This window comes from Poecilia latipinna, unplaced genomic scaffold (genome assembly GCF_001443285.1).
Source record: "Poecilia latipinna isolate Pla-1442-1.1 unplaced genomic scaffold, P_latipinna-1.0 Scaffold1894, whole genome shotgun sequence".
In the NCBI taxonomy this organism is placed as follows: domain Eukaryota; kingdom Metazoa; phylum Chordata; class Actinopteri; order Cyprinodontiformes; family Poeciliidae; genus Poecilia; species Poecilia latipinna.
In genome coordinates, this window is record NW_015114510.1 from 18,034 (window position 1) to 45,593 (window position 27,560).

Below are 27,560 nucleotides of genomic sequence, written 5' to 3' on the forward strand. Positions count from 1 at the left end.
AGACAAAGGGAAACATTGCGTCACCTGGTTTTAGTCGCTTGTGGTTGAGGATGTGGTTCGAATCTTCTCGACTTAACATCGCAGCCCCTCATTAAGTCTCCCGTTCATGTATTTTCCAAGGTTATAAGGCAAAGTTAGATAAGGTGTGGGCTAAACTCGTTTGTTGGAGCAATGACTCAGCATGCAGAGGTACTTCTTTGCTGATATAGACGCAGAAGGATATTTGAGGAGGCATGGGTACCATCGGAGATGATGCAGAACGTCAATACCGGCCGGCTGTGTCTCGGTGCTGCATTGCGACCCCCGCTCTCGTCGAGTGGTAATGAAAAGACTGAGCCTTGTTCTTTTTCTGCACGAGGGACGGTGGCATCTCGTAAACATGCTAATGCTGGCTGTAAATCCTTCCTACATGGACCGATAGGCCCCTTCCTGCACAGCAGAGGAAGTAAAACCTTGGCTTCTGTCACCAAAGTCCTCCTGTTGTACAACAAGAAACACAGATTTTACATTCACAGAGCTTTGTGTCTGTTATTGCCGTACATGTCCCAGTCTGGTTTAAACTTTCTGGTAGTGAATGTTCCTGTTCCTCTACCTGCTCTAAAGACGCTCAGGAAAACTTTGAAGCTCAGCAGTATGATAACATACCTTCAGTGTTTTGCAAAACTGTGCATGACCTTTGAACTTTTTCACATTCTGACATGTTACAGTGACAAACCTCAATGTATTTCACTGGGCTTTTATGACATAGACCAAAACTAAGTAAAATGCGCAGAGGGCGGTGCTGTTTTCTTTTGATACTCAGACTCAGATGCCATGTAATCAGCAAACCAGTGGTAGTTTAATATGGCAGGATGAATTTTGCTCAGTGCTCAGAGGAACTAACAGCATCACAAAGAGCACAGCAGAAAGATCCAGGATGGAGGTGTGTGAGGTTTAAAGAAGGATTACAGGACGACTGTTAGTCCACATCTCTGCTATTGTTTAATATGAACAAACAAGTTGGTTAGACCTGATTGACAGGACAGATGAAGCTAAATAATCTCCAACTTCCCCACCTTCCCAACTCAGCTCCTCCAGACTAGCCATCAGCAATTAGCAAACATATAATTGACCTGCGGTTCTGATGAGCTCATCATGGAAACTATTTCTCAGTCCAATATTACAATAGAACTGTTGTAAACAGCATAATGGAAAGGTGTTGTTATGATGACGTGCTGAAGGCGATGTGTCAGAAAGAGCAGGAGCTTCTTAAAGAGACAGAGGCCCAATTTCAAGGCATCAAATTGCAAAGTCAAATTTATTTCAAGTTATGTTTGATATATACAGTATTTTCAAAACAACTGAAGGTAATGTAGTTACTTAACTGTGCTATAAAGTTGTACTATGTATCCGGAAAATAAGTTATACTGAACGTCTAAATATACTTCAGAATTTTTGGGAAAACTTTAAAATGAATGATCACATTCACATTTAGTTTCTTATTGCTTCACAATTAAAGACTACATTTTGTCTGTCTACTCTTGAAATCCCAATGAAATTCATCCTTATGAACATAATGTTGCAAAATGCACATGGATACTTTTGCAAAGCACTGCACTTCTCATTCTACCTGTGTTTTTTTTTAGCTCTAGCATCCACCATGTTGGTTCAAAGGTGAAAAAAAAAATCTCTGCAAAGCATCTATAGACCACTGCCTATAAAAACCATTAGATGGGAGCAGTCTGTATACGGCGGGTTCTTATTGGGTTACTATAGTAATGTAAATGGATTAAAACCACTGCCCAGCTCTAGTGACTCTCAGTAAGTGAGCTAAATGATTTGGCGCTGGATTTAGACCACGCTGTAAGTGGATACAGCATATTGGACATAAACTGTGATCAGTGTCACTGATGACTGGGGCGCCTGCTTCCTCTCTGGAGATGCTGCCTCAACAGAAGGACGGAGAAGACGAGGAGCAAGGCAGAAATGCGGACGGGTTAGATGAACCTGAGGTGTCCTCCATGTCTCTGCTGTGTGTTGGTGTGTTTCTTGCGCGCTGCCAGGTCCTGTATGCATTTTGTTGTTTCCTCCCGTCCAGGTCGCTGGCCATGGGGAACCTCATTAAGGTCCTTGGCAAGGATTTAGAGAACTGTCCGCATTTTTTCCTGGACTTTGAAAGTAAGTGAGCGCCAGGGCGTGTGTGCACGTGTCTGTGTGCTTGGATTGTGAGTGTGGAGCGGAAGGTGGCGCCGTGGGAGGTCGGTGGCCGGGTACCGAAGTGGGGCGGGGAGGGAAATGTTGGGGTGTGAGCTGCTGAATCGTTGATGGTGTGATGGAGTGTTGTTGAGGGTGTTGTTTCTCATTATCAGATGCTCTTCAGTCCCACTCTCACTCAGATAATTGTGTAGATACCATTTATTAGACATCGGCATTTTTGGGAATCAGAACAGAATTACCTGCAGCACACAAGGCTTGACGTTATAATGCTCTAAACACAAACACCTTGATTTCATGGTAATGCAGCATTCACAAAAATAAAGTACTATAATCACCTTTGCTTAAAATGCACATAAGGCTTTTTTGGGGTTGTGGGGACAGTAGGAGAACCCAGAGAAATCTCATGCGTTCCCTAAAGCCAGGACCAGTAAGCTACATTTTATTTGTATAATTTTTCAGGCTGCAGCTAACAATTATTTTAGTAATCATTTATTCTATCAATTATTCTGACAATTAGTCAAGTAATCCAAAAATAAATGTGCACACTGTTTATATAGTCATTTAAACACTTACAATATTCAAAATGTATAAAATAGGCAAATAATAATAGGCAGTTACTTTTCTGGGTAAGAAAATAAAAACTTTATTGCTTAAATTACAATAAAATCGCATTGCTTAAGTTTAGCGCACACGATTATTTGGTTACTGAATTAGTTGTCGATTATTTCAGTAATCACGATTAGTGCGACTAATTGTTTCTGCCCTAATCAGTTTTATTCACATTTTGAGAGAAATGTGTAAAAAGTATTAAAAACTTACCGACTCTTGTTGCTAGGCTGCCAGCACGTCCTCTGGACCGAACTTGAAATCACAGCCGCTCTCTCATCCGTATGTTAGTTGTGTCTGTTTGGATATTTAGTGTGTAAAGATTGTGTAGATTTTTGAAGCTCAAGGGAAAAAAATCTGAATTTAACCCTTTTAAGTAGTGAGTTAGCTAGCTCACCAGAGAGCTAACAGGCTACATCTGTTTAGGGCTACACCTGAAACAGACGTACAAAGTGGTGAAAAAGACAAAATAAAAGCAAATAATGACCAATTAAATTTTGCTAAACGCCTACAGTAGTTTTGCTTGTTGCGCCTAATGTCAGGAGCTTGACAAGGCCATGCTAGCTAACTACTAGGCCAATCTAGCTAACTATGCTAACTAACTACTTTAGCTAGCATAGCCATGTAGAGGATAGATGAAGCTACACACGATTAACTTCACTTGTTTCATAAAGTTAAAGGTAATTTTCTTCCTTTTACCTTCATACACACCTTGCGCAGTTTCAGGTGAGAGGTGGGGAAGCAGGAAACTGGACTTTTGAAGACAACATGTACCTTAAAACCAGCCTTTGCCTTTCATAGAAAAGTATACAAGCTGTACATTTAGGAGGATTAGATATGTGTTTAATGTCTTCAGTTTTTTTCTGTATTTGTCACCACAAACTAGTGCAGACCAGGGATGTAGCCATGTAGTTATTGCTTCCATGCACGTTTCTGTGCCGTGTTGGTGAGCACACATGAGAGCGGGACTGAAGATGCTCTGTTGTCAGTGTTGCCATGCATCACCCAGGCCTTACTCCCACCATGCCATTCCAACAAACCGCTCTCTCATCCGGTCGCCCACCTCCACCACGCCGCCTCCTGCACGCCACACACATATGCGGCTCACACACACACATATCCATACACCCGTGTGCGCACAACCCCTCCGCCCTGACACGGCCATCCCCTCATCACCCACAGACTTCTCCCCTCTCTCTGTTCCAGGGGGCTCATGGGAAACCTCCTGAAAGTGCTGGCTTGCGCCGAACTTGAGCATGGGCCAATAGTTTTCCTTGACTTTGAACGTGAGACCATCAGCTTCTTATTTTGAGTTATCCCTTTCTCTTTGTTGCCTTTCCCTTTTATTTCGACACCATTCCATCTGCCTCAGCTAACATCGTACCATCTCTACTTCCTGGTTTTCTGCCCCCTCTCTGTTCTGTTTCCCTTCACGCTTTATCTTTTTCTTTCACGGACTGGCATTATTGAATCATTTGGCTTCTTTTGAGAGAATCCATCAAAAGAAGGGACTGCTATAAGATGGGAAGCAATACGCTTTGATCGTCACAGACAGAAAGATGAGAACAAATAAACAGCAAATGTCAGTCCTGTGTGGGTTTTTCGTTGCTTGCCGATGACGATGTTACACACAGTCTGTCGTCATCCAAGTACATCCTCCTCATCCTCCTCATCCTCCTCATCTCCTGCTGGATGTCGGGTCTTCCTGCGTGTTTGCTTTCCACTAATGCGGGTGTATCAGAGTGTGATGAAGAGGCTGAGAAAGAGAGAATGGCTGTGGAGAAAAGTGCTGTGGATACAATCACTCGTTCTCCTTCTTCCTCCACTTTAGAGGCTGCAGTGCAAAAATCATCCATCCTAACAAGATCTTTGACGTCTTAGAGTTGATTGAAATGAAACAGACTGCAAAGTTATTTCCATTCTCTGATCAAATATCAATTTTCTTCTTTATTAGTTGTTACTTATGTTACCTGCTAGAAACTTGACGGGACCAAAGAGCCTGTTAGGATGTAGATGCACAGGGTGGTAAAAGTATTTTCCTCCTTAAAGATTGTATCTGTTTTTGATTTTATTTGGTTACATTTAAATGTTTCAGATCTAGTTTTAATATCATGAAAAGCTCGGTAATGCAGTTTTCAAACGAGGTATTTCATTTTATTATGGGGGTTAAGCTATTCAACCCAACCTGGACCCATGTGAAAGTGTGTTTGCCATCAACTAGCTGTAATTTACCACCATTTGGTGGTTATGTTTCATTAGTCAAACCCAGGTCTGTAGAAGCAAGAAACAGAACCTGTCTGACAACATGAAGTTGGCTAAGACGCTCCAGTCTGCCAACGGTTACTTATAAAGAGTGCAGGAAACCCCAATGAGAGCAACTATCCACAACCAGAGAAGAAATGAAACAGTGATGAACCTTCTCAGGATTGGCCAGCCTCCCATTGTTGCTTCAAGATGAAAAATACAAGAGTTAACAAACTGAACAAAGACGAAGAAACTGGGCAAAATGGTTTCTGCTGTTCACCAAAATAAAACCCCCAAAACTCAAAGACCCGTCTCATGTTTATTTCATTCATATTGGAGGGTTTAAGAAGATGGACAGCATGGTTAAGGAGATGGCTCAGCATCCTACTGGGATTTATGGGCATTCTTTGAGTAGGCCACTCCAAAACCTTTTCTTAGTGTCTTGTTTTTCCAAACCATTCAGACGCAGACTTGCTGGCAGGCTTTGGATCATTGCTCTGCTGAAAAACTCAAGTCAAGACGTTCTGATTCGGGATTTTTTCTGCTAGAGAGCAGCATTTATGGTTCAATCAATCACAGCAGGTCCTCCAGGAACCGAAGCAGCAGAGCAGCCGCAGACCTTGTTTGACTGTCGGAACGATGTTCTCTGAAATGCTGTTAGCTTTAAAGTTCAGCTTTTGTCTCATCAGTCCACAGAATATTTTTCTGAAGGATTTTGGGGATCACCAAGATGTTGGAAAGTGTTGGCCAAAATCCCTCCAAAGAGACATAAAAGACTCAATGCCTGTTGTCACTTGTTACCACCAAAGGTCACATAACAACTTACAGGTTTTTAACACGGGTTCAGGTTGGTTTGGCTAGCTTTTTTCATTATTTACTTGTCTGATATTGAGATTTACTTGACCTGAAACATTGTAAGTACGTCATAGTGTTGGGTCGGGGGGAGGCAAATACTTTCTCACAACGCTGTGTTTGCCCTGTATCCGTTCATAGCCTGCCCTTTCTTTGCCACCTTCCCCCCTTTAACAGCTGTCTTCCTCCTTCTTCTCCTCCCTCGCCAGCTGTAGGTTAGAGCGGGAGTCAGGGGAGCTCACTGCTGCTGGCGTGAGACGTCAAACTGTCAAATAGGCTGAATCCCCCCCCCCCCCGTTTCATTATGCATGTGATTCACTCGACTTCAAAAGCAAAAACGAATGAGTCAGAGTAGGGAATGGCAGCTTTAGAAGATCTTACCCCCCCACAATCCCTCCTCATCCACCTCTGTGCCATCTGTGAGCTATCTCTCTCTCTCTCTCTCTCTCACTCTCTCTCTTTCTGTTTCTGTCTCTCTCTCAAATCGGAGGACGCTCTCACCTCTGTCACACAAGTCTGGTTTGAGCCGACCTTTGCCTGAAAACTTAACTACAGGGCTGTGTTTGAATGGCTACTAGCGACGTTTTGTGGACAGCTTTTTAAAATTTTAATCATGACAACATCATGCTTAAAAATGAACATTTTAGAATTTTTTTTTTTTTTTTTTACCAAACGATGCAGAAAACTGTTTTTTTTTTTTTTTTAAGCCAAACCAATGGGTAGAGAGATTAGTGTTTACATGTGATTTTAAAATTACACTGAAAAATTTGCACAATGAAATAATTTCAGGAGTAATTCTGTTATCAGGTACGCCTGTTCTGTTTCTTGGTAACATAAAAAACAAAAGCATCAAATCACATGGCAACAGCTTACCTACATCCCCAAAACAGATTCCTGCACATCATCACAAATCACGACTGGATTTTCCAGTATCAGCTCCATTGATCCACTGCTGCAACCTCTAAGGTTTCTGAGCTACTACAAGATTGGGGATTCCCCCCCCCCCCGGTAAAAAGAAAAAAATAAAAAAAATCATGACGGGAACAGGATTATTCCAATCCATCACACTGGATGAAAGAGAACAAAACTTTCTGGTAGATGACACCGAGCAGCCAGGTCCGTTCAGATGATAACGTCCTAAATGTGATTATCTGATGGAAAGAATAAAATGGTGCAACAAATCGATGAGCAGAGAGAGGAGCAAACCTGTAGGGAGCTCACTCAGGCTACTTGTTTCTTCCTGTTTTATCTCAGCTAAACTCACAAACACACTTCGCTTGCGAGAGGACTTCCTGCTCCTCCAGTTTAGGTCTGGAGATTGGTTTTGTTATCGCTCCCTAATTAACACCTAGTTAAGACGGCATGTTGTTTACCCAGAGAATAAAAGAGGCTGTAATGAGGCGTTATAAAAATAGCAAAGGTTGCGGCGCTTAATAGGGCAGCCGGTGTGTGCATGAGGACGGCACATCTCCCATGATTGCTGGCTCTCGGCAGGGCGGCTGTGCCTGCGGCTGCAGGGACCGGCGGCGTTGCAGCCCGGGAAACTCTCCCTCACATTCCACCTGAGTCACAGAGACAGACAAGAAACCCAAACGGTACCGTGACTCAAACAGAGCACGTCCTGAACTTTACGTCCACTCACCATTAAAATAAATGTTAGAGTGATTCTGGACTTTCAATGATTCATTTGAAACCTTTTTTTTTTTTTTATAGGTGGGTGTGATCGCACGACTCGCATGTATGCAGCTGTTTTCAGTCTCTGTTAGTAACAGGTTGCCTATTTATTAACGATACACACAGACACACTCAGACCTGATTGCAGTTCATGTTTTGAAACTTTTGGGTGGAAGCCAGAGAACCTGGAGAGAATCTTAGTCTGTGCATTTGTGAATTATGAGACAATTTTAGCTCCATAGGAGAGCGTGCAAACACAGCAGAGAAAGGACAGGATTTGACATAGATGTTCAGCACACACAAGCAAATTCAAATAATTATGAAGCAACAATTAGGAGAAATAAATTTAATCCTTGGATGCATATCCTTCAACAAGTTGCAGAGAAATCCTTTTTGCTTCGACAGCCACCAATAGGTTTCCAGCATATCTCTGGAGAATGTTTTGTTATTATTATTATTTTAGTAGGTTGGTCTCCAGATACAGACATTTTGACACATGGCGTACATTATTAATGCAGATGAAGCAGAAGATTAGGCTCAACCTCTGCTATCATTCAATCCAAAACACATTTTAATGCGCTCGGTATCAGGAGCTGCGCTTCCATTCGTTTCAAAATTGAATTGTATGTCTTTATTTGAGGCAAACTTGTAAAAATTTCACGATGAATTTAAACTTGTGCACTCTGATTCTTATTCATAAAATTCATCCAAGATGTTTGTTTAAACAGAAAAGTTCGAATGAACCATTCAAAGCCCCAAACAAATAGGAAATGTAAGCCAACGACGAGGCTCTGTGCCGAAGCGAACAAGAACAGAGCAGGTCTGGATATTTTCTTCCTTTGGCAACTAACCTGAAAGGCAAAAAATAAAATAAATCTGCATTGGTCCACAAAATTGTCGCATAAAGTGGTAAAGAAGAAGCATAAGATATTACATGGATTAGAGGAATGGACAGCAGAAACATATTTTCATTCCAGCCTCAGATAAATCAGTGTGATTTACTCCGTTTGGTCTGCAGTCTGTAGTCAGACCTGACTGTGTGACGGAGGGCATCCCAGACTGACCTCTGACCTCTTGACACATAAGAAGTCAGTGAGTGACTCTTTAACTCTCAGCCCAGATATAAACCTCGATTTGATGAAGTTCTGCAGCCACAGAGAGAGAAAGACAGAGAGAGAGAGAGAAAGACAGAGAGAGAGAGAGCTCAGGGATTTTTCTTGACCTTCTAGGATAACTTTCGCTCTTTCTTCCTTATTAACCTCCTTTTCTCCTCTTGTTTTTAACCCCCTTCTCTCGCTCTTGGTCTTCTTTCTGTGAATACGTTCACCCCTCCTCTCCGCCTTACATCACCTTTCCCCCCGCTCCCGATCAGATGCCCAGCCCACCGAGGCGGAGACGGCCGTGTGGAACCAAGTCAGCGCCGTGCTGGAGGAGGCTCACGGGATCCTGGCCGAGCTGCAGTCCTACAACGGCGCGGGGCAGGAGATACGAGAGGTGAGGCGCAGCACAGAAACAACAGAACGCTTTGGACTCACAGCGTCACATGTGGAGATAAGATAAGAGATAAGAGACGCAGATATCCGAGTGACGGTGTTTAAAAAACATCAAGAACACAAAAGGTTTTGAACTTTGAAGTGTTCTGTTGGGATTTTATGCAAAGTCAGGGTTTCCCATAGAGTGTCATAAGCCTGGCGGGCCACCTGGCTGCGATTATTTACTTTAGTTTTCTTTTTCATGTTTGCCTTTTCACAGACTTTATAGTTGGTCTTTAGGTATTGTCAATCATGTCTTCACATAATTACTTAGTGATATTTTAAAATTCTCGTTCAACTTTAAACATTTTTTAACTCAAAAACACAGCAGGCAGCTGGATGACTGTCGTAGCGCCCCCTACCTCTAGGCTTAGCAAGTTTTCTGAGGGAAACTGTGAAAGTGAATCAATATTGCTTTGTAAAATCACTCATCGCTGCGAATAATAATATTTGGGGATTCTCTGTACCAGCTTTGCACACTCAGTTCGTTCTGCTTTGCAAACTGTGGAAATCTCAGGCAAACTGGATGGACGGCGTCTTTTTTTAAGTCTTGCCACAGATTCTCCATTGCATTTATAACTAAACTGTTATCTGTGGTTTAAGCTATAATTGTTGCTGTAGAGTTTGCTCAATATTTTGTCTGTTTTAAAACTGAAAAGAAAAGATCTGAAACTGAAAAAAAGTTCAAAACAACTTTTCAAATTGAAGTTTTTTTTTTTTTTAACAGTTTTACTTTTTTCAGTTTCAATTATTTCCTTTTGGTTTCATTTTATTTTTCTGTTTCAAAACTAAAATTTTTGGCCCCAGTTTATCTCCGTAGTTCTCAGATATTCTTGGATCTTTTGTACCTCTGGCTAAATGTTTCACAGTCGGTACGTTTTAGGTTTATTCTCTGTTTTTGGTCCACAAATGCTCCATGAAGGCCAAAAAGATGAACTTTGGTTTCGTCTGACAGAATGCCTTTTCCCACGTTTTCCCACTTTGAGTATCTTTTACAACCCAACACGCTTCAACCTTCACATCCTTTAACTGTCGTGTTCCTCACTCTTCTTGATGCTATTTGTTGTTCACTGATGTTCTCCAAATATCTCCACACAAGTGGGCTGCAGATGTTTTTAAATAAATGCAATATTTTCCTTCTGCTTCCCAACTATTCTCTACTTTTGTGTTGCATAACCCTGATATATGAGACACACTGAATTTTGTTGTAACATAAAATAAATGTAGAGGGTTTATGGGGTGTGATTACCTCTGGTAGAAACAGAACATCAACATCTATCAAAAATTTTCTGCTGATAACTTTCTTCTTCTAACTTCAGCTACGAACGCTGAATCATTTCTGTTCTTTGCTGACGCTGAGACCTTGGAGGAATTTAACCACAAAAATCCATCAGCCCGTGTTTCGCCGGGCCTGGTCACATTTTCACATTGCATCTTCAGTCAGCGAAGCGCAGCAGCGGCAGGACTGCTACTACATACAAATACAGTTGGAATAATACCAACAAAATGTAATTTTAGATTAGAAGTATGACTATAATTGTGTATTTCTTATGAGAAATGGATTTACATATCACCTTGTAGCCAAAATAGCTCAAGGATTTCCCTGGAATTTGATTGGTTTAGTGCCGCTAACACAGTTATTTAGCTGGATTCGTTGGGAGTCTCCCAGTACCGCTGGATCTCACTGGTATTGCAAGCTTCATTTGCATCCCGTTAGATCTTAATATGTGATGCTGTGCTAATTGCACTACAGGCAGAACAGAAAGATGTTTCTTTCATGTGAAATACGGCTTAGAGGTGCAGATATGAAGAAGTTGAAGCAGCTTCTGTTTTCCTGCTGCTTTCCTGCAGGCCATCCAGAACCCGGGCGACCTCGCTCTGCAGGAGAAGGCCTGGAACGCTGTCTGCCCCCTGGTGGCCAAGCTGAAGAGGTTCTACGAGTTCTCCCTCCGACTGGGTGAGACGTTTATCTTTAAAAAGAAAGAAAAATCATCTCAGAGGGTCGCAGGATACCAAAAAGTAGAGATTTATGAAACATACAAGGAGGGAGCTTTTATAACTTATTAATATTAGTACATGTTACTTACAAGTATAAATTAGCAAACTAATAAAGAAAACCACAACTTTTCTATCTGCTGCTTTTCTATCTTGCTGCAGCAGCTGGCTGTGCTGCAGTTTTACAGGAACAAAAGTTGAGTTTTATTCTTAGCTCCTGCAAAAGTTTACATCTACATTCATGTTACAAAAATTAGAACACTTTACACCAGCATGTGTTTTTCTAATATACTAGGATGACATATTGATGTTTAAGAACAATTGCAAACCATATCGCACAGAAACGTAAACAGGAGGAAATACTTTTGAAATGTTCTTTTTTGCAATAAAAAGTTAATTTCTGTTTGAGGCATAAATCAGAACACGTTTACTCCAACTTCAAAAAGACCAAAGTTAGGATGTTTCGCTTCAGCTGCATGCAAAGTTTAAACCTCGAACGTCTGGAGATCGAAAAAGCCGTCTGAAAGAAGAATGTGAAAGGGTATAAGTCTGGCAAATAGCTCTCCAAATCATTGGAAATAAACCACTCTGATGTTTGGAAAATAGTCTACAAGCAGAACACGTCCAGAAGAGCAGTCTGAGAGAAGACTGATTGAAGTCTCCAAAAACAGAATGTCATCATGGGACCTGCAGCGGAATCTACCGGATTTCAGCACAATCAGAAAAAGGCTGCACAAGTTGAGTTTTAATGGTATGTGTGCGAACAAATGTGAAACCAGCTGTAAATAAGAAAAAAAAGTCAAAGCAAAAGCAGAACTGAAACCTTTGACATTTAAATGACCCGAAATGTACCAGTAAATCCACCGAGAAGAGGCTAGAAACAATGAAATGGTCCGAATCAACGTCTGGGTCTGACTGGAAATGGGGATTTACATCCAAATGAAAATAAAAACAACCCTCAGAGATGTGAGAGCTGAAAGTGAGGAGCTGGGTGAGCTTTCCTCAGCCTGCACATGGTTTACAGTAAATTAATGCGAATGCTGCAAAGACACAAAATCTTACAAAGGGTTTTTTTCTACTGTAAAAATCTTCCTGCACTTGGAATAAGACAAAACTAACTCTTAAGTAGCTTTTCAGAGAGATACAGGAGCTTGTTGGAAGTAAATAATTCATTAAAATTGATGAGAAAGTTCCAGTTACAAACTTATAAACAGAACATTTCCATCATTATTAAAGAAGTATTTATTTAAAACAGGCTCCTGTGTCTTTCTGAAAAGTTATTTGTAAGTTAGTTTTGTGCACTAAGGTGTTTGAACTGGAAACTAGACCAAAAATACTTGGCAAGATTTTGTTTTTGCAGTGAAATTGGTCGGTTTTGGGTGCAAAGTTGGAGTGGAAAATGACAAAATGGGAGAAATGATATGCAAGAACCACATTTGTACAAACATACAACCTAACTGACTGATGCTTCAACACCTTTAACCTGACATCCCGAGGTGGGGTCAGTATCTTTTGGTTTTAGTCCCCTCTTTACTATATATAATACTCCATGTTACATTTGTTTGTTATGTCAGGTCTGTTTAAGGAGTGGAACATCTAAAACTCACAGGAAACAGAGAATCAAGCTTTCACCAAAAGACAAATCAGTCAGATCTCAGAGCCGCCATGCGAAATTTTATTTTATTTTATTTTATTTTTTAGTCCAGCAGTACTCCTATAAACACACGCGCTGCAGTAGCAGCGTCCTCGGCAGCATCTCCGCAGCATCCTGCCCAAGCCGCCAGGCAGCCGTTGCTAGGGAAACAGCTCTACACGGCCATCCGGTGCTGAAAGAGTCGGGGAGAGTGAAGCAGAGTTCAGCCGCCGCCTCTGCTCTGCCTTCCAATAATACCTCCATTTCAGGGACTCGCTGTTCTCAGCTTACCATAAAGCGAAGGCCTGGCTAATAATTGATGAGGCTGTTATCAGACCTCAACCTCCGCCATGACGGAGAGGGAAACGGACTGGATCCTTCACGATCCGGAGGGTCCGCCTCTCGCTTTCTGCATCCTGAGAGCCTTTTTTCTCTTCATCCTCCACTTTTTGGTTCCGTTGTGCAAAGCAAAGCGAAGCTTCACGCAGGACGGAGAGCAGGTGCTTCGTGGGTTTCTGCCCCGGCCCTTTAGATTAAACACTGCTCTGCTGTATTTATAGACGGCCGTCATGCATTTATAATGCGGCGGAAGAGACGCGGCCGCAGGAGGTTTCGCTTTTGATCCGTCCCCACAGCAGGCGGCCTCCGAGGTCAGGCTCTGCTGTCGCATTTGCTACCGGCAGCAACACCTGAGAACCGGTGAGCCAAACGGCGTTCATTCAGCCGCCGACCCGACAGGCAGAGGGACGCCGAGCTGCACAGCAGGAACACACAGCGTCAGCTTTTTATCGCTTTTTGTCACAAACCTTGACGTTTTTTTACTGTGTGTTTTCTGTAGCACAAACTAATGAAGTAGAAGGAAAACGCTACGTTGGTCTGATTTTTCTGCAAAGACTAATCTAAAGTATCAATCTATCATGCTAGTTTCGATCCAATACTGATATCGACTTATGTTATACAGTGAACATCCCACTTTATAAAACTGTTCATGTCTTTGTTTTAAAGTGAAATTAACAGAATTTCAATACTGAGTTTGACAGATCTGGTTTGGAGTTTCTGAGCTGTGTTTTCCTTTTGTAGAGAATGCCCTGCGCAGCCTGCTGGAGGCGCTGACGAGCCCGCCCTACGCCCCCATGCAGCACCTGGAGCGAGAGCAGGCGCTGGCCAAACAGTTTGCAGAGATCCTTCATTTCACACTCAGCTTCGACGAACTAAAGGTCGGAAAGAGTCGCTTTTAGAACGAGCCCTACGGCAAAAGTCTGACCCGTGTTTTGGTTTAGTGACATCTTGAAATCGATTCCGTCCCATTTCCTGTCGTGCAGATGACAAACCCGGCCATTCAGAACGACTTCAGCTACTACAGGAGGACTATAAGCAGGAACAGGCTGAACAACCAGCAGGTGAGATCAGGACAAAGCCCACCGAGGCAGAATGGGTTTACTTTATTGATAAGTCAGTATTAATCTGAGAACTCAGTAATAATAACGGAATCACATTCATAACCCGTCACCAAACTGTTGCATCTCTTCCAGCTGGACGCAGAGAACGAGGTGAACAATGAGATGGCCAATCGGATGTCTCTGTTCTACGCCGAGGCGACACCGATGCTGAAGACCTTGAGTAATGCCACCACCAAGTTCGTTTCAGAGGTACGGTCCATCACAGGTCAAAGTTTAAGTGACAAAAAAACAAAGCAAAAAGCACACAAGTCAAATGAGTAACAATGTTTTTGGTTTTGTTTTGTTTTTAGTAAAAAGTGTAGTGACCAGTAAAAAGTTTGGGGGGACACAGCAAACAAAACAAAAAACAACAAAAAAAGAAAGAAAATTATTTCTTTATTATTTTGTATTTATTTTATGGTTTTACATTTACATCTTTGTTGAAGAAGATGACTCTTTATGTCTTTCTATGACATTAATTAGACTCTCAGCATGTTTCAGGAGGGGGACATGGCCTTCCCTGGCCCACCTCTGAGGGCCGCCACTGGATAAATGGAGCAAGTATTGCGAAAACCAAGCAGATTTTATGGACTTTCAGGGCCTGATCACATAATCAATCAGTCGATCAGTTACGTTTATTAGCACATTTCAGCAACAAAGCAGTTCAAAGTGCTTCACATCATGAAAACACAAGTAGTCATAAGAACAAAATACATTAAACAATTGAGAAATCAGTAATAAATATTACATTTTGTCGAGTGCCATCATCAAGATCATCAATATATATCAAAATATGTTGATCAATATTCTATTTGTTACAGTTCAAAACACCCTTAATCGTCTACACTATTTTTAGTCTCAATTTAAGGCTAAAGAACGTTGTCCCTAATAAAAGCAGCAAGGTAAAAACAGATCTCGTCTCATTGTGACCTTGTTTTTAACCCAGTGTGGGTCTGTTTTTACGTTTGTGGTACATTGTTCTTGATAAATGTTTAATTTACTAATCTGGAAAACGTTTTCGAGCGTATTTTGAAGTATTACGCTCCTCTCGTAACGGAAAGGTTTTCTCTCCAATTGTCTTTTTCCTTAAAAAAATAAAATAATAATAATCCATGATTTTAAAAAGCTGCAGAGTCAGTTTCCTGATGGGAGATGCTGCTGAGCCTCATACAAAATGCAGAGGACAGGCTGCTCACCCACATCTCTGCCAAGTCGCTTCCACTTCATAGTTTACTCTTCTGTGCGCTCTGTCTCCCCCTAGTGGTCACAGCCGTTTCGGGATGTTTGTTTTCTGTTCTGCACATTAAAGATCCTGAAGTTAAAGTACTCTCTGGTTGTCTGTGCGCAGAACAAGACCCTGCCGATAGAGGACACCACAGACTGCCTGAGCACCATGGCGTGTGTGTGTCGTGTCATGCTGGAGACTCCGTGAGTGATTTTTTATTTTCTTGATGCCACAGATCTAATTTCTAATTAACAGCCTTTCAAAGTGAATAATATAGACAGTCCAAACTATGAGAAGCTAATCCAATAGTTTCACTCTAATACGCACGGATTCTAGATGGGAAACTTTATGTAACTGGATTTGTCTTTTGGTCACTTTAATTCTACACTGTAAAAACAATTCTCACTCAACTCGACTCAGACTAGTTTCTTTGTTAAGTTGTATCAACTTTGAAGTTCAAGACATAATTTTTGCGGTCTTTCTTGGCCAAGTCATCCAGGGGAAAGGTTTCCTTTTATCTGGTTAAATAAAGGTTAAGGAGCAGAAAAGGACATGTTGTTGTTGTTTATATGTTTTTTTTTTCATTTAGGAAAATTAAAACATATCCGAAGGCGTGCATTTTCAAAAGTTAGAAATTTATTTTTGTTGTTGTTTTTTGGTGGAAATTTGTAAACACTTTAATGTTGTATAAAATATTTTATGTCCATAACAATTTTAAAGTAGAAATAATAATAATAAAAAAATCTGAATAAAAACATGACTTAACTTAGAAAAGTGTCATAAAAATGTAACATTTTCTGTTAAGTCAACTTGATGAAATAATGTAAAAACTTAAGTAATTAAGTTGGGACAACTTTTTTTAAATAAAATTTTTAGTTTATTATTTTTACTAAATTTAGTTAAGTCAACTTAACTGTAGTTAACTTATTTATTTATTTATTTATTTATTTATTTATTTATTTATTTATTTATTTAATCTGAATGCAGGATTTCTTTTCACGCTGCAAAAACACAAAATCTCACCAAGTGTTTTTGTCCAGTTTCTAGTGCAAATATCTTAGCACACCATAAATAAGATGAAACTAACTTAAAACTGACTTAAAGTAGCTTTTCAACACAATGTAGGAGCTTGTTTTAAGTCAATAATTCCTCACTATCGATTAAAAAACGATTTCAACTGGCACATTATTTCACTCGTGAAAAATGTCACTACAAGTCAAACAATCAACCAGTGCAACCAGCACATTTTCATCAATATTAAGGAATTTAAAAAAGCTGAAACGTTACCTGTAAGTTAGTTTTGTGTCATTTCGGTAGAAACTAGACTGACAAGCCGTTGCTAGATGTTGTGTTTTTGCAGTGCAGAAGCTGAGCCTCTCTGTGATGCTGTGTGTTGCAGGGAGTACCGCTGCCGGTTCACCAACACAGACACCATGCTGTTCTGCATGAGGGTGATGGTGGGCGTCATCATCCTCTACGACCACGTCCATCCCGTCGGAGCCTTCGCCAAGACCTCCAAAATCGACGTGAGTGGTGGCCAGGGACGCGCACGCAGAGCCGTGTTAGCGAAAACGTTGCGCATTTTGTTGCATTACGGGTTAGACTGGGATCAAGGAACACACCCGACACCTTCACTTCTTCGACACGGATATCTTAGCACACCTGAAATAAGACAAACCTAACTTCAGTGAAATATAAGAGCTTGTTCTAAGTCAGTAATTCCTTACTGTTCATTAAAAGTACCAGTTCCATTGGCAGATTATTTCACTCAGAACAAGACAGTTTTCTCATGTTATGAGTGAACTAATCTGCCAATGGGAGTAGCTGCTCTTCATCAGTATTAAGGATTTATTTACGAGCTCCTACACTTTGCTGAAAATGTACTTGTAAGTTTGTTTTTTCTCATTTCAAGATGTCTGCACCAGAAATTAGACTGAAAATACTCAGTAAGATTTAGTGTGCTTGCATTGTGACTGATCATGTTACGGAGTCGGATTTAACCCTTCATCTTAAAAGAGAAGGTCTAGATCTACATTTTACAAATCTGACTGGATCGTGAATAAAAGCAAACATTTCTGCTAGCATATCGATAAAACATGTCGGTAGCATACTGACACGTGTTTGGAGAGTGAAAAGTATTGAAATATTTGCTCCAACTAGTGGAAAACTCGCCGTCTGCCATCTTATGAGAGAACTGCCTTCCACATGACGGCCCACGGTACTTGTTGCTATGGGAACGCCTCCCTAGATATGAGAGAAACGTTGGAAAAGGGAGGCAAAAATGACTGGAAATACCCAAATGAGCTGACTAAAATTTGAAATAAATAAGAAAATATTAAAATCACAGAAATGCAACAACAAAACAAATCCCATAAAGAAAAGGCAGTTCAGTCGTCCTCAGGTTTCCACAGATTGTAGACATGAGGCGAGGTTGAGCCCAGGTTGTTGACCTTTAACCTGCTGTGTCGTCTCTGTTGGCTGGCAGATGAAGGGCTGCATCAAGGTGCTGAAAGAGCAGCCGTCCAACAGCGTGGAGGGGCTTCTGAACGCACTGCGGTGAGTACAGAGGCTGGGATGGACACACTTAAGGTCTCACTGCAGTAGGAAAATGTGAGACAGGGAAAAAATATGAGAGAAATGTTATGTTTCATTTGAAAAATATGTTTGTTTGTTTTTTCACACTTTCTATCAGTGTAATTAAAATCTGAAAACAGAAAACGTCTGGTACAACACAAAGATCCACGACTCATTAACCTCGTTTACTGCTTAACTTCTGCTTTATGGTAAATAAAACCTCCATCATCCACTGGCTGTCAGACCAAAGCAGACTTTGGCTGCAACCATTCGTTAGATTTAAACGTTTTCAAAGCAAAAAATAAAAATAAAAAACTTGCCCCTTTTTTCTTTTTTTTTTTTTTTTTTTTTGAGAATACACTAAAAATCAAAGACGTAGAAACAACTGATTGGAAAAAAATGTGGAAATTGTACGTATTCCTTTTAGTACGGCAAGCGAAGGAAAATATTGTTTTAATCCTTTGGATCTACAATAATCTAAATAATCTAATTTTCCCATCAAAATATTTCCTGATTTGATCCAGTTGCATGTTTTGAACTCTTTTCCTGCTGAGACCCAGAAACCACTGATCTTAAGGTGTTTTCAATTATTATTAATAATTATCGTTATCATTGTATGAAATGTAAAGAAATTTAAAAAATATTCATGACAACATCCACCAGATTTCTCTGGGCCTTTGTAAAAGAAATGAGCCCTCAGCATGACAGATCCTCAACCGTACCTAAAAGTGTTTGTTTCATCTGGAGTCGGGTTTGTTGTGTTAACAAAAAACTCAAAACTATAACAGTAAAGAAAAGGTTTTAGTTACACTTATTAACAATGACTACCATTAATTACTATCGCTTATGGAAAATGTAAAATTTGCATTCTAATATTCTAATTTTTTTGTGCGTGACGTTATGCTAACAGAGCTGCCATTTCAATTAAATGTTTTTTTTTATTGGTATTTCTTGCTTTTTATAATTGCTGACTTGTACCATCATGAACCATTTCTTGTCATTTCTGTGTGTGACGGTGTGTGTCAACTGTTTTTATTTATTTCTGTAATCCTGCCAGGGGACTACAGATGCTAATTAGCCCTTGTGGCTACATCTAGCATACCTACATATTTAACGTTCTCGCGTTGGTTAATGTGCTCTGACTTGTTTCTGTTTCCCTCTCTCTCTTCTTCAGGTACACGACACGGCATCTAAACGATGACAGCACCTCCAAACAAATCAGAGCCCTGCTGCAATGAAGGAACGCCAGAGGAGAGGGAGAAATGTCGGAGCGCACCTGAAGACGGAGGAGGGAGGGGGGGAAACAGTCGCCAGAGGCTGAAAAAGCTGTTTGTTTACAACGGACGGAGAGAAGCATCTCTGGGTCTGGAGCAACCTGAAGACAAGAAGAAGAAGAAAAAGAGGAATTTAATTATATATATTATCAGCCGTCCATCATTCTGTCTCTCATTTTGTAAAGTAAGAAAAGAGAACAAAAGAAGAAACCAGAAATGAAGATTATAGATATTTATTAAGCAGGACAGCAGAAGAAGCTCTATTGGGGGGGTAAAATTTAAAGGTCAGAACCGAAATGTGAGAATAGCTAGAGTTACGTGTTCCTGCTGTTAGTCAGACAAGTTTTGCACACTCCCCTTTCGAGAAAACAGCATCCATCTTCTTACCGGTTCCTGGAAGCCTCCCCTCGTTGCCGCGGGAACCGTTGCTCGGCCCCTCGGTTATCCCTCAGCTGCACTGATCCCCACACTCAGGCGAAACGAAGCAATGTGATGGATCCACTCCGGAGATTTGCTTCTTGCCTCTCTGCCCTTTCTGCCCCCCTACACACACACACACCACCACATCAGTACAGCTGTGGGCTACAGGATGAAAGGACCTACATTTTCTGTTTTCACCCCCCTGAATCACTTCCCATTCATCCATCCAATTTGTAGTTTTCCTTTTGGCACGACATCTACCCTTGTAACGTTCCAGCACAAAAAAAAAAAAAGAAACCCAAACCCTTGTTAGGCTGTCTTCTCTCCATGGTGCTAATGTTGCTAAAGCTATCACAGCACTAGCTTCTTAGAGACCAAAAGAAACAATAAAGCAAAACAAACATGCTTCATTATGGAATCACATCCAGCTTTTTCTGCTGAAAAAAAAAACAAAACTCAAACCGTTAGCAGATCAAACCTACGCACCACTCATGGGAACCTACAGCACACTTCTTCACCTAGTGCCAAAAAAAGCTGAGTCGTTTACACTCCTGTTGCGTCGCCACGCTGGCTATGGGGGAGGAGTTTTGTAGTCCTGATGCGTTGCTGATCATCTTTAAAAAAATAAAATAAAAAAAAAAGAAGAGCTGACAGGCAGAGATCTGGCGTTTTAAAAAGAGAGATGTGAGCTTTCCGGTGTAAATAAGCGAGGCTTCTCCTGTCTAACACGCTCCGCTTGGACTCTCAGCCCACATTCCCACTTATTCCACCCAACCAGAGTTCCTTCTTTTAGTGCGAAAAGCCCGAGGGCCAGCCAGTCGGAAATAAAACTTTTAACAAAAAATAATAAAGGAATGCTGTAATTTGGATGTCCATAGACCTTAGTCTGATTTAATTTATAATATATTTTCTATACAGGGATGTGTGCCCAGTACATACATACATAGATGGCATGTTGTAAAAGTTCTGACAAGAGTGTGTAAATAAGGTGTTTTTATTCATTTTTAATTGTTCAGTGACGCTGAATTCGGGTATGTGTTGTCTCTCAGAATTACCATGCGTTTGGCTTGGACCATCGGACTTGCCGTAGTCATAGGTTTCAGAAATTCAGCTTCATTAAGGCGAATGAACCAGAGGGGAGGGGGAGGGGCTCTCCATTTGCTTGTTCTTTTTGTATATTTTGTGCAACAATAAACTTGTCATTTATTACATTCAAATGCTGACGTTGTGCGTTTGTGTGTCACATCTGAGACATGACTGACTTTATTCCATCAGTGTCTGTGTATTAACGACAGATGACATGTTCCTGTGAGAAACTGCACACTTTTACAGATTTTGTGTGGTGTGATAAACTGTCTCTGAAACATTGTTTAAACATCTACATTAGTGCAGTGTGGTTAAACTTTAGCAAGTAAAATGTGTATGAAAGCGGGACTTCAAGCTGCTTCCATCCTCTGCTGCGAACTCTTTACCATTACTTGTGAGAGCTGCTTGCAAACTAGCTAATATTATGCAGCTAGCTTGCTAACTCTCACCCAAGAAGCTAAGTGGTCCAATTCCCCGCAAAATATTAATTACTTGCAAGTTGGTTAATATTACATAGCTAGTTTCCTAACTCTCACACAAGAAGTTACGAGTCGTACAATTCCCAACAAAATATGAGCTACTTCCAAATCAGCTATCAACAGCTAGTTTGCTAAGTCTCACCTAAGAAGTCAGTAGAGGTAAAGTTCTCAGCAAAGAATGAACTACAAGCTAACATTACATACCTAGCTAGCCAACTCTCACCCTAAAAGTTACTAGTGGTACAGTTTCCAACAAAATATATAGAATCAGCTTGAGAACATGTCTACTAGGTGATAGACTTTTTTTTTTTTTAAATATATAGCTTCACATTGTCTCATTAAACAGCAACGTGAAAATGAAAAGTAAGGTGTGTTTTGTAAAGCACATAAAAAAGGGACTAAAAGAGTTAACTAAAGACATTCAAGAAGTACTGTAACTGAGTTTTCAAAGTATTTTACCAAAATAAATCTGAAGTGTGTGATGGGCGGCCCCCTTTGATAACTAAATAAAATTCAATTGCTTTTATAGTCATTTAAACAATGTAATAAATACATGTTTATGAAGGGCTCAGAGCTTTAGTAAACATTAGTAAACGAACTGGGAGAAGGTTACAAAAAAGCTTAAAGATTAGGCTGTAAATGTCCATTAAATGCAATGAAGGACTGTCCAATCAGATGTTTAGAATTAAGAGAGCCTGGAAAGAAAACATTAATGAGATCAGCAAGGACCGGGAAGCTAATCAGAGCTGATGGGATGATAGCTGGAGCTAAACAGTTTGTGCCAGAAACATTTTAATGCCGTGTGTTGAAATGACTCTGTTTGGGTCTCAATCCCAATAAGATACATTGGAGTTTGAGGTTTAAAAGTGACACAAATTCAAATACTTTTGAAAGGAAAACACCAGAAAGCTTTTAATCGGATGTTAGTTATAAACTTCATTTACATTTAAGCCCTTGTGCCGTTTTATTTAAACTTAAAAGCAGATTTTTTAAAAACTTATTTTCAACATTATGTTCAATTTGTTGTAGAATGTACCCCACATTACCACAAGGGGGCAGCAAAAGATCGCTGTAAACGTGGCTCCACATATAATGAACACATAACCTACTAACCTGCTTAATCTGGATCAAAAGACACAAACATAACAGAATCATTATGATAAATATTTGCTCACGTCTTCCTGCATAAAAACAGTTTAATTTATAACAAATTTAGACTTAAAAATAGATTATTTCAGCTTTAGTTTGTTAAAGTAAAGGTAAAATTCACTGTAAGTATAACATCTTGGAGGTGTAAAGTGGGGCGTGGGGTTACGATTAAAGTGGTCAGCAGGGAGAAATGTAACAGAAAGTAGCAGGATAAAAAAAAACAGATTCAAGCTGGAAACAAAAGACAAAAAGCCTTTTGTGTGCGATCTTGATAAATACCTGTCGGTCTGTATTTGCGTCCCAACTGCCATGTCATAAATGGGGAACCATTGTCTCAGTTTACTTCCCCAGTTTTACATTTATAAAATAAAGCTGGGTGTTTATTATGGCTCAGTGAAGACTGTTTGATATAACATAACAGGAGGATTAAGGCAGGTTTCCTCTACACAGTTTAACCCTCATTTAAATGTTCTGAGTATTTCCTTTCAGAATCTATTTGTGTCATGTTGCAGACACAAAAAAGAGGAAGCAAAACATGCAAATCCATATTTCATTGTTGACTTTGGAGAGTCTTTAAGTGCAACAACGTGTGCGCTACTATTTGCTCAGCTAACAGAGTAAATACGAGCTGCGGCTTCAGTTCTTCCAACAGTCAAACGTTATCTCTCATCACTCTGTAGTTCCTCTGAAACGCTTTGCAAATCCACCTCTTACTTCGTTGTTCTGCCAATGCTCCACGGTGACAGCGCTGAGCACTAACCGCCCCAGAGGAGGGAGCACTTATCAGACACTGATACACAAACGCAGCGGTTTCCCTCCGCCGCCCTCCACTTCAACCGACCAGTCAGAGGCGGCCGTCCCTGGAACGGAAATCAGCTGAAGCGTTCTTCGAGCCGTGCGCCAGCTGTTGCGCCACTCGCCAATATGATGACAGTAAACAATGAGATCGAAATAATTTCACAAGTTTTACCACCTTTCCTGAGATCTAAGAGCTGTAAGACTCAAACCTCAAATAAAAACACATTAATTTAAAAGATAGGGATGCACGATAAATTGACAACATCAGTATCGGCTTTTAGCCGTTTTATTTTAACATATCGGAATCGGTCCGATAATTGCACCAAAATTTTGGACTACAAATGAGAATAATAGTTCTATTCTACTCTATTCCATAAATGAAATATCAATCGGTATTTTCTTCTATCGATAGAGGAGGGAGTGGAAGAAGTTGGTCATGTGCTATTTGTTTAGCCGTGTGACAGTGGAAGTGATGCAGCAAAGGATTGTGGGGAGTTTAACTGAAGTGGAAAAGAAGTGAGCGATATGGTCGGTTTTTCAAGACATCGAAAAGGTGGTTAATTTTATACAATATCAGTAAATATCAGTTATCGGCCATATTGATATTGGATATTGACATCGGCCCAGATTTCTCATGCTGCTGCGTCGCTACGTTGGAATAAACGCAGCAGTTTGCAGACGTCTGCACTCTGTTCAATACTGTACTGAAGCAAATGGGTAAAAGTTCCACAACTTTACCCTTCTCCTTGTGAAGCCGTTGTTTTGTCGATTCAGGTTTGGGTCATTTTCATGCTGAACTGAAACCCGAAGCTTCTTTGCTGAAATTGACTGGCATTTGCGAATGTTTATGACTCCATCCACCTTGACAAATTCCCCTGAAAAAAAATCTAACTAAATCAGACCACAGCATGAAGCTGCCACTGCCGTGCCTCAATACTTGAGTAAAGTGTCCTTTTGGTGATGTGCAGTGATATTTATTTTTTTTTTTTTTTCAGAATCTTAGTATATTTTTACAAGTTGGGCTTGGATGTTTTTCTTTATTTAAGAAACAAAAGCTTTCGTATTCCTACCTCATAGCCCATTAGAGAGAGTATTGAAGATAGTCTTCTAAAGTCCCAAACAGCTCATCTCTTCTGTTCTAACGTTGCTTCAGACCTCTTTTCATCCGAGTCGTACATTAAATCTGAAAAAAGGTTAAGAAATTTCTAAAATGTATCAAACTTTCTTTACATCTCAAAACCACAACAGTGAGAGTTTACAACAAACCTGCTCACACACGTATAGTTTGAAATATCTCGGCGCGTGAGATGTGAGTCAGGTGTGCGCTCCGTCCTGGCCCTGCTGGACGTGTTCAGGTTCGGTATAATGGGGCCCTTGAAACGGGCCTGAGAGGGCGTGGGCGAGCACATGTGTGTGCTCAACACTCGCCGCCGCTCCACAGGCCAGCTAATGTTACATCTTGTTGCATAACACGTTTAAAACATGAGTGAGCCATGTGCTTTTTTCTTTTTTTGTGTGTGTGTGTGCTAAAAACAGCCACATCTGTTTTAAATACCTGTAAAAAAAAATGTAAATCAAAGTTGAGGTCAGGGTCTCGGCTTTTACTGCCCGAGCAGATTCAAGAGGCGTTGGAAAGTGTTACAATTTAGTCCAATCTCATGTTGATTTGAACACATGTTGTAGGGTTAGTACCTGATAATCATGTGAAAATACCCGGCACTGTGCTCCTGAAAAATAAAACATTCTTAAAAATGTCTGAATGCTGTAAAACATATTTTTCTACTGATTACTTAGAGGAGCATTAAAGATGTTTGATATAACAGATTTTGGTTTTAAAGTAAAGAAAAACAAAGATTAACCAAAACTGACTTTTTTTAAAATATAATTTTGCATCTTCTTCACACATTTTAACATAAACCTACAAATCGTTGTGGTTTCTTCAAAACTTCTGTTCTTCTCAGAATTTATTTATTTATTAAACAGATATATCTTCCGTAATTTTTTTGGAAACATTTGCATCTGTGCCGTCCCGTGGATTTTTAACAGATTCATATTTACCGACACCGCGGTGTGCAGCCAGGCACCGACAGCGTTAAGTGCCGCATTACGGGGCGGCTCCGGTCCCCGCCCACACCGAACTCATCTGCATATCGGGCGGGAAGCGGCGGCGCTCCTCTGCTGTAGCCTGTCCAAAACCCCTCCCACAAAACGCCGCACTGGCGGGAAAAAGCCGGCTCCGGCGCTCAACTCCCTGACAATGGATAGAGGCCCAGACACACAAACACACACACACACACCGTGCGTTCACTGCAGTGAGTATATACTGCAGAGCGTACACGGTCAAACACACTCGTATGCCAACACAGACCAGGTGTTTAGGTTTGTTCGTTTTACAAGCTGGAAAAAGGCAGGGAGTGTGTAAACCTACAGGATTTATTTCTCCCTGCAGCCACGATACGAAAAGGGTTAATAGCTCTTTTTTTCTTTTTCTTCCCTAAAATAAGCTCCCCGCCTCCGGTACGTGACAATTAAATGCGCGACTGAGCGCTAACTCCACCAATCTGCCGCCCTGGGAAAGAGTTCAGCGGGTTGCTGGAAAACACAGGAAGGGATGTCACTCGCTCTGAATTTGGGAGGGTCTGGAAAGTAGCAAGAACAAGAAAGAGAGAGAGAAAAGTGAGCGGGCAGCCCCCGCGTTACATAACGAGCCGGGAAAAGAGGCAGAGCGACTGTAGGAAGCCGACACTCACACACTCTGCACCTTAAAGGGCCTTTCACATCGCGGCCCTCCCATCTGCAGCACCTTCATGTGCAGAAAGTGGCTGCAGGAGCCAGACAGCATGACGGAGAGAGAGAGAGAGAGAGAGAGAGAGAGAGAGAGAGAGAGAGAGAGAGAGAGAGAGAGGAGCTGCATGAACTCACTGAACCTCCATCCCTATAGACAGACATGAATAAATGATGCTGTGCGCTTGGTTCCGACACATATATCACACCGATTGTTACAGAACACCGGCTCAATCGGGCTGCAGAGGCGCGCTCATCGCGCAGGGTCCGACAAAAATATCGAAAATATTGAATCGTTTGTAGTATCGGAACCAATGAGATTTTATTTCTTATTTTGTACATTTTGCATTTCATTTAAGAAAAAATATTGACACATTTGTTTTGTGTGACTCCCCCCCCCATTTATCATGTCATGAAAATATTTTGTATAAACTTTATCCAAATTCTCGCCTAGTTTTTAATAAAAATGATTAAAAGGAAAAACCACCAAAAAACAAACAAAAAAAACACCTAAAGATCAGAAGTTCAAAGACATATTGAACATAAATTATAGAAAGTATCAGTGTCGGTGATACCGTCTCTCTGTTTATTGGGTATTGGATCAGTACCAACAATGGTGATTCTAGCCCTGACTAGGGTTGTCACCCATCCCATATTTGGCCGTTAAATGTGCGTCCCGTATTGAACCGATACCGTCTGATAGACACACCTATCACACACACCTCAATACTAAGTTTAACAATAACGACCAAGATAAAACACAGGAAATATTAAGATCAGATAAATTGTCGTGGCGGGCGTAGACATTAACACGTAGACGCCTCATTGAGCGCTGAGTCCTACGTTATGTCGCCGCCATCTTGTATGTGGCAGGAGGGCGATCGGAGCTCCCCAAGTCCTGTGCTGTGTGAATTTGTTTCAACCGTTTTACAAAACAAACTGGATTCATTGGCATTACCTTTCACAGGTAAGGATGAAAGGAAATAATAAACGTAATTTTTACGAGCAGAATTATTTGATTTTGCAGCCAGAAATTCGCTTCTAAAGTATCACATTTTAACAAGATACGCATCACATTATAACGTGACAGCGCTCGAAATTTTTTTGCCGTTGTGATAGCAATGCACTTCCGTACGCTGCCGCGGTAGAATAATTTCGTTAACGCAATCAAACTTGGACATGTGGATATTATTAATTTTGTGCTGTGCTCCACAGCAAAATGAAAAAAAGTTATGATTTTTGACCCAACATTTAGTCAAACTAACCCAACCTATGACCCAACAGCTTCTACCCACATGTCATATTTCTATGAAAATAACCCAGCATTTTTTACTGCACAGTAAAAAAAAAAATCTAGCATTTTTTAGAATGCGATCTACTTGGAAAAACGAGAAGATCAGGAAAATATTCTCATATTCCACAAAAGACCTATCTGTTGGTGAAAATGGTTATAATGGACCTCTATGTCACGATGTCAGTGTTTTGGAATGTGTTGTGTTTTTTTAATGTTTCATAGGTCTAGTTTTCTGCCAGATGTCAGGTTTTATTTCTTGTCTATGGATCCAGATCCTTACCTGACACCATAGGCGTAGGAAGCGGG

General features: G+C 40.7%; 1 protein-coding gene across 5 annotated transcripts in view; it reads left to right on the forward strand.

Moving 5' to 3' along the window:
* Nucleotides 1–19,943, forward strand: part of LOC106935009 (protein FAM49A-like) — a 36,162-nt gene extending 16,219 nt beyond the window's left edge. For 2 of the 5 annotated variants that reach the window (XM_015015236.1, XM_015015237.1), the window contains 10 exons: nucleotides 2,078–2,157; nucleotides 8,945–9,066; nucleotides 10,956–11,061; nucleotides 13,813–13,949; nucleotides 14,055–14,132; nucleotides 14,265–14,381; nucleotides 15,520–15,599; nucleotides 16,796–16,922; nucleotides 17,882–17,952; nucleotides 19,145–19,943. In XM_015015236.1, the coding sequence (XP_014870722.1) occupies nucleotides 2,088–2,157; nucleotides 8,945–9,066; nucleotides 10,956–11,061; nucleotides 13,813–13,949; nucleotides 14,055–14,132; nucleotides 14,265–14,381; nucleotides 15,520–15,599; nucleotides 16,796–16,922; nucleotides 17,882–17,952; nucleotides 19,145–19,208 (972 nt within the window). In that variant the 5' untranslated portion in view covers nucleotides 2,078–2,087 and the 3' untranslated portion in view covers nucleotides 19,209–19,943. Of the gene's footprint in view, nucleotides 1–2,074; nucleotides 2,158–4,008; nucleotides 4,089–8,944; nucleotides 9,067–10,955; nucleotides 11,062–13,812; nucleotides 13,950–14,054; nucleotides 14,133–14,264; nucleotides 14,382–15,519; nucleotides 15,600–16,795; nucleotides 16,923–17,881; nucleotides 17,953–19,144 lie in introns of those variants that run through there. The other 3 variants (XM_015015233.1, XM_015015235.1, XM_015015234.1) reach the window with 2 other exon arrangements.
* The last annotated feature ends 7,617 nt before the right edge of the window (nucleotides 19,944–27,560 follow it).